The sequence below is a fragment of the Gavialis gangeticus genome, unplaced genomic scaffold, assembly GCF_001723915.1.
Source record: "Gavialis gangeticus isolate Ggan-Ray unplaced genomic scaffold, GavGan_comp1, whole genome shotgun sequence".
NCBI classification, from domain to species: domain Eukaryota; kingdom Metazoa; phylum Chordata; order Crocodylia; family Gavialidae; genus Gavialis; species Gavialis gangeticus.
This window is the reverse complement of record NW_017728996.1, coordinates 29,265,867-29,273,268: the sequence shown is the minus strand read 5'-3', so window position 1 is coordinate 29,273,268 and position 7,402 is coordinate 29,265,867. Positions and strand designations below refer to the sequence as shown.

At 40.5% G+C, this 7,402-nt stretch overlaps 1 protein-coding gene across 2 annotated transcripts in view; it reads left to right on the top strand.

Moving 5' to 3' along the window:
* Positions 1 to 7,402, top strand: part of FAM214A (family with sequence similarity 214 member A) — a 119,858-nt gene that overhangs the window by 92,075 nt on the left and 20,381 nt on the right. For both annotated transcript variants that reach the window (XM_019504238.1, XM_019504237.1), the window contains exons 8-10: positions 1,068 to 1,176; positions 4,085 to 4,243; positions 6,036 to 6,104. In XM_019504238.1, the coding sequence (XP_019359783.1) occupies positions 1,068 to 1,176; positions 4,085 to 4,243; positions 6,036 to 6,104 (337 nt within the window). The remainder of the gene's footprint in view (positions 1 to 1,067; positions 1,177 to 4,084; positions 4,244 to 6,035; positions 6,105 to 7,402) is intronic.

Sequence of the window (7,402 nt, the reverse complement as noted above, 5' to 3'; positions counted from 1 at the left end):
TTTCACTGCAGGATTTCCTAATAGCTACCCTAAATTTCCCTTGCTGCAATTTGAGACCATTGCCTCGTTCTGTCATCTGCCACCCCTGAGAACAGTATAGCTTCATCCTCTTTGGAACCATCCTTCAGGTAGTTGAAGGCTGCTATTAAATCCCCTCTCAGTTTTCTCTTCTCCAAACTAAATAGGTCCACTGTACAGACCATTCACCCAGCCTGTACTTCCTTAGCTTGCTTGCAAGGATTTTGTGGGAGACCATATCAAAAACTTTGCTAAAATCAAGATATATCACGTCCACTGCTCTTCCTGCATCCACAGGTCCAATCATCTCATCATAAGAGCCAGTCATCTTGTCATTCTTCTTTTTCATGAGGCCGGAGTCACATTCCTTCTTAGCCTTTTTGGACTGTTTATGCTAAAATGGGCTTATGGCTGCTTTGCATTCATGAAGATGTACAAAACTATCAAAACACTAGTGGGTCTTATCCCCTTCTAGCTGATGACCCTGTTGTTGAATCATCAGCTAAAGAAAGGATGTTGGTTGCCTGATCCCTTTTATTTCCTAAGTATTCTTTCTTTCTTTGGAATGTACATTTTCCAAATCTCTAAAAAGGTAAGAGAGATGAGATCACTATTTCTGTAGTGAAATTTTGTACTGAAGTCAATGGGTACAAGGTTAAATCCTCTAGAAATGAAGGGCCCACTTAAGATCTCTGTTTCACTATTGTGGATAATGTAAAAACCTGCTACTGTGGGAGCTTGATAATGGAAATTTCAAGACCTACAGCAGTAAACATCTGCATACAAGAGTTCCTACTCATGGAGCTAATGGACAATATACATTTGTATAGTCTTCTCATCAGTCTCTTATTGTACATATTATGAAAGCAGTGTGCACTGCAGTTTACTTAAAAAACACAATCAATATAATGCTTCAACCATGATTATTTTTTTTTAGGATAATACTTTGCAACATGTCAAATAAGGTTTCTTTGCATGTATTTATATCCGTAGCAGAAAAGGGGAACAAATTGTTTGAATGCTTTTATACTTATGCTTTCTGTAAATAGCCAGCAACAATGTATAAACAGAGAGACTGATCCAGATGTCTATGGAAAATCATTTCTGAGTTCCAGTGCTCCACCCATAACAAGTCTTAGTCTTCTAGGAAACTTTGAGGTACAGTATGCTGTCCAAAAATCCTAAACTATTTATAATTCTGATGTACTTCTTTATTAACAACTAATTATATTCGTGTGTACTTATTAGCTGCGGTTTTGTTGTATATCGTGTTCATGTTTATACTGAGCCAAAAAGTCTGTGCTCCACTCTTCAATTACAAAAGCTGCATTCCTGCTTCCTAAAAAACTTGTTACCTCAAGGAGAGCATCAGAAAGGGCTGAGGCCCAAGCAAGTAATTAGAAATTGGTTTTCTATTATACCAGCTTCAGGGCTCAGTTTAGATCCCATTTAGGTCCATTTGTGAGGCTGTCCATTGACTTAAGTTGGGTAAGACAATTTTTAATGGTATTTATATTAAGATTGGTCCTGGGTAAGACCATACACTGCATCCAACTGGAGGGCTAGGTGGCAACACGGTGGAGCTAGTCATGGTGGGGTAGCTCATATATAAAATACTGCAATGTTGCCATCTCCAGAGTAAGGTGAGTATAGTGTTCCTCAAAAACCTAGCCCCCACTGCCTTGTGTGTAGTACTTAGTTGGGAAAAGGCTAAGGGACATCACCCTAACAAATGTGCCTTTACTAAGGCATGAGGCATCAGCGGTAGCTCTAATCTGTTGTTCTCTGGAAGAAGCAATAACCATCAAGACACTGAACATCTGGACTCAGTCTGTCTTTTGGATTCTGTCTCAGTGGTTTAAAGGTGGGGGGGTTGTAATTCTGCACTTTTCTCTATACTGTTGCCTACACATGCATACTGAACATAGGCACTGACTCTGTGGGTGCTCCGGGGCTCAAGCACCTATCAAAAAAAAATTAGCAGGTGCTCAGCACCCACAGAACTGCTTGCAGATAATTTTTTTAAAAAAGGAAAAACTGCAGGTTACCAGAAGAAGCAGCACATGACTTCTACCCAGCTCTTCAGCATCTGTGAAGATTGGGTGCTTCAGTGGGGCTTTCTGCCACTTTTAGCTAAAGCTGATTCAATCGGCTATTAGATAAAAATGCCAATAAAGCCCCACTGAAGTGCCCAATCTTTACAGACATTGAAGAGATGGGTAGAAGCAACATGCTGCCTCTTCTGGGCATGCACAGGAATGCACTGAGTTAAAAGTAAACTACCAGGGTTTTTTGTTTCGTTTTGTTTTTTTACGCCTGCAAGCACCCACCAGCAAAAATAAAAATCAGCGCCTATGGTGCTGAATGAAGGGCTTGGTGTGATGGTCTCATAAACCTCTTACACATATGCCATGATCCAAAGCATTAACAGTTGCCAAGCAAGTAATATTAGGATGATGAAGAAAACAACCAGAACTAGATTATAATCATTTGACATGTCTTAACTGTTTACTTAAAATGCTATAAAAGGTTTCATAGATTGGATATCATCAGTGTGAATGAGGCACAAGGAGTTGGGAATGCATTAGCTTTTCATTTCAGAAATCTTTAGTTCAAAATTTCACGTATGTGCTGAGCTACTGAGTGCACTGGTCTTATCTAAGTTCTGTGTATGAAATGTGCAGTTTGTTTTTAATAAAATTTCTAAATTACCTTATTTATGGCAACCTCATATGTTCTGCTCCTGTAGAGATTTACATGGGGTTTTACTACAGGCTGCAGTGGGAGCAGGATTAAGGATTGGGTGTTTACTCTTAAACAATGCCATTCAGCTACACCTTTAAAAACTTGAAGCATGTTTGACTCGGTTGTGATTTTTGCCCAGCTTGCTTCACAAAAGACCAACCACTAAAGTTCTTATTCTCGCATATCACCCACTAAAGCTACTGACATTTTTGTCTAAGTGTATACAGTGGTGTACTTAGAGGTGGGTGACTGGAGCACCAGATGTGAGCACTGATATAGAGGGAATATCAAAAAGGCACCCCCCAGGGAGCCTGTGCTACAGCATCAGCAGCCCATGTACAGGGAAGTTAAGACACTCCAGTGTATACCCCACCTCTGCACCCATGACACCACAATTCCTGGTCATGTCTCTGTACTTCCCACTATATAGTGTAAGAAGCAGTCATATGCATGTGCATAGTTTGTGGAATGTCCTAGAGTGGGAGGCTGTCCTAGAATAGTGGTTCTCAATCTTTTTAGACTCAAGGCACCCCTTGTTTGGCTCAAGGCGCCCTTGGGAAAATGCCAACTCTTACTTTTTTATGGTTTTTGTAATTCTTCTGCTGAAAATACCTCAAAGACCACAACATGTCAGAATGTTTGAATTGCTATTTGAAATTTCTGGGTTTATCTTGTGAATCATGTTTGCACACCCATCAGTGCTAACACAGTGTTGCACCCCATAGTACCCTTGAAAGTGTCTCAAGGGACTTCAGTGTGTCACAACACCCTAGCTGAGAATCACTGTCCCTAGTGCTGTCAGCAGTGTTCAAGTGCTATGAGTGCAAGAGCTGGAATGGTACCAAACCTCTGCATAGAGCAGGGGTGGGTAAAATACAGCCCGTGGGCCAGATGCGGCCCTCCAGGCCATTCTATCTGGCCCACAGGGCCCCTAAAAAATTTAGAAAATTAATATTTATCTGCCCTTGGCTACCTGTCATGCAGCCCTCGATGGCTTGCCAAAACTCAGTAAGTGGCCCTTCGCCCGAAATAATTGCCCGCCCCTGGCATAGAGCATCTTCATGTGTTCATGTTTCTCTGTGCAGGAGCAAGCATGATCTTGCTCATAAAGGAATGATCTTTATGCAAGAGCAAGCATGATATGTGTAGATATGAACCAAACTAAGTCTGATATATTAGGTAAGATCGTGGTATGATGGACAACTTCATATGCATAAAGGTTACAGAAAAGTCTAGCAGTAACTTTTTGCTATATCTTTTATATTGCTATATTGTATATTGCATTTCTAACCCAGTGTGGGTTTCCATTTCTGTCTTTCAGGAGTCTGTCTTGAACTATCGTTTAGACCCTCTAGGCATTGTTGATGGTTTTACAGCAGAAGTGGGAGCAAGTGGAGTCTTCTGTCCCACTCACATGACACTTCCAGTTGAAGTGTCATTCTACAGTGTTTCAGATGATAATGCGCCCTCCCCCTATATGGTAATTTTTTTTTGGGGTGGGGGTGGGGGTGGTATTTTCTTCCACAGAAATCTAATGCATGTTTTAGAGAATCTGAATAGCTCTTTATAAAAAACTTATGTCTAAAGCAGTGATATTTACCCCTCAGGCTACACTTGAATCCAACATGCAGCCATATAATTCCTGGGGTGAGAACAGAGTTGATCAGCTGTAATTTTGAACTTTTATAACCCACAGCTTTTATTTTATGATGGAAAATATACAGGTATCAATAATCAATAAAATTAAGCACTCCCATTGGTGAGCTAATATATGCATATTGTCCACAAGCTTTAGACAGTTGCTAGTATACTCCTTGGAGGTAAAAGTTGATGAAGCTCTTCTTTGAACCTGGTGGGACTCAAATACCAGCTAATGTGAGCAGCAAAGTCAATCAGCCCTGAATTTCTTTGCAAACAGTATGATTTTAGTGTACTTTAAAATCTTTCCTGCTATGTTGTAATTTTGTGCAGAAACCTAGTGGCCTTCCACAAGCTGTTATAAGCTTCTAGATAAATAATTACAACTTTGAATGAAATATCTAATTTAAAAAAGAAATTTGAGTGAACATAGTAAACATTTACTTTAAACATCCCTGTAAAATACATAGCATTTTAAGAACCTATAGGCCTTCCCAAAAATTCAGTTCTTAAACTCTAAATATAACGTAAGTTTTTTACTAACACAATTTGGGAAAGCTTTAAAACAAAATGAATAATAAAAGAGAATAAAATGAATGCTTTATAAAGTTGAAGCAGCTTTTGTGTATGCGTATGGGAGGGCTTGTTTTAAGTCTGAGGGATATTTTTATGTTTTCACAGAAATGAGGGGAGGAACAAACACCTATTTTTCATTTTCGTAGGATTGTTTCATATAGTTTCTCAGGCCATGCTGTAGATTGTGAAATTCCAGGGATGGTTACAATAACATTGTTTATTTGATTAGCTGGGATTCATGGTTCTGATTCTCATTCTTAGGGCATAAAAATCATGCAATACTGCAATTATATATCACAGGACTAGAACAACATTCACCTAAAGCTTCCATCATCCAAAACATTACTTGTAGTTGTTTTTGCTTCAGTATTCTATTTTGCATGTCTCTATCTGTGCACACAGATTATTGCATACTGCAGTTTCATCATATTTGAACTCCAACGCAAAACCTTAATGGCAACCTCAACAGTGCTAATGAAGAAAAAATGTCCCAGTACAGGGAATGGTGAGGCAGTCAGATATGTTGAACTGCTCATACGACAAAAGCTTATGGGATCACTGTTTTGCATTAGAGTACAGATTGAAGTTGGGGTGTCTTTTGTTTTGATGTCTGGTGATGGAAGTAAGAGTGTTAAGTGGGTTGAAGTATGGTGTTGTTGTAATTACAGGTGACATAAAACTGAAAAGGGCAGTCTTTTTCTCCTTATTTCCAGTCTTTTAGGATTTTGGTTGCAGGGCATGTATCTTGCCACAAGCTTAACTTCCATTAAACATAAGTGTTTGCATTCTAATAAAAAATGATGTAGAAAATCAGATAAAAATGTGGATTGTTTCATACATCTGTAAACAGGGAGATCATTAAGCTGTAAAATCCTTGCTACTGACTTGAACTATACCTTCAGTACATTGTAGCCTCCTCTGCTCTTCATATTCGTTTAACTACAGTATCCGTTCCATTTTTTTCAATGTGTGTGATGATGTGGTTGGAGCATTCTGATGTCTAATTTCTTGGATCGATCTACTGAACTTGTCTCCTTTTTTTTTTTCTTTCTTGTAAGGGTGTGATTACTTTGGAGTCCCTTGGTAAAAGGGGTTATCGGGTACCTCCTTCAGGAACAATACAAGTGGTAGGTATTTTTAGAGCACATGGTTGGAGTAATTGTTCTCTCTCAAACCAAACTACTAAGCATTTGCTGTCCCTGCCACACTGGTAAGTAACAGGTTATAAGTCTGGTAAAAGTTTTTCTGGTTTTCAACAATAAGCTTTCACAGAGGAGCTTTTTTGATGTTCTTATGTCCTTGAGTGCTCCATAAGAATTACACAAGGGGATTGTTGAGAACTTACCTGGTAGGAACCTTGTATATGATCGTTATCAAAGGCAGGATAGATTTGCACAGTATAAACCAACCAAAGTAGGTAGAGAGATATAACATAAGCTTTGTGAGCTCTAACTGGCCTCCATATGACTTGTATAGGTTCATTATATGCATTACATGTGCATGCAAATAATAAAATGTATGGACTCTATATGAAAACAAGTAACTGAAAAGTTTCCACTACTATAGTACATACTGATGTGGCTAAAACTCAGTGTTCTTAAATCTCTAACACATTAAAATCATCTTGGCTAAGTACAGACAGTCAAAAAGCCTGAGGCTAAAGGACCTGAACCTGTTCAGCCTCCACAAGAGAAGGCTGAGCAGGGGGACCTAGTGGCTGTTTACAAACTAGTCCGGGGGGACCAGCAGGTATTGGGGGAGTCCCTGTTCCCCTGAGCACTACCAGGAGTGACTAGAAATAACGGTCACAAGCTGGCAGAGGGTAGATTCAGACTAGACACCAGGAGGCGCTACTTCACGGTCAGGGCAGCTAGGATCTGGAACCGACTTCCAAGAGAAGTGGTGCTGGCTCCTACCGTGGGGGTCTTTAAGAGGAGGCTAGATGAACACCTTGCTGGGGTCATTTGACCCCAGTATTCTTTCCTGCCATGGCAGGGGTTGGACTTGATGCTCTGCTCGGGTCCCTTCTGACCCTACCAGCTATGAAACTAGGCTGCTGAGCTGATTAAATTTTTGCAGGTTAGTCTAAGCTGCACAGAATAAATTGAAACAGAAGTGACCAAACATTTACCTTTAATTCAGGAAATGCAGGCACATGCCTGCAGTGGCTCAATCCAGAGGCCAGGGGGCGCTAGAGCACAGCTCTCTGGCTGTGTGTTCACTTCCTTTTCCTGCTGCCTTCAAGGTGTCTGGGATTTGCGGTCCCAGACTTCTAGCAGCAGGACTCTGCAGGGTTGCTCATCACTTCCTGTTCCTTCTTCCAGGTGCTTCTGGGATCTGTGGTCCACAGTTGCAACCAGCAATAAGTTTGAGCAGAGGAACAGGTGTTTAACCCCCCCTCCCTAGCCCCAGCCCCAGCCCCAGC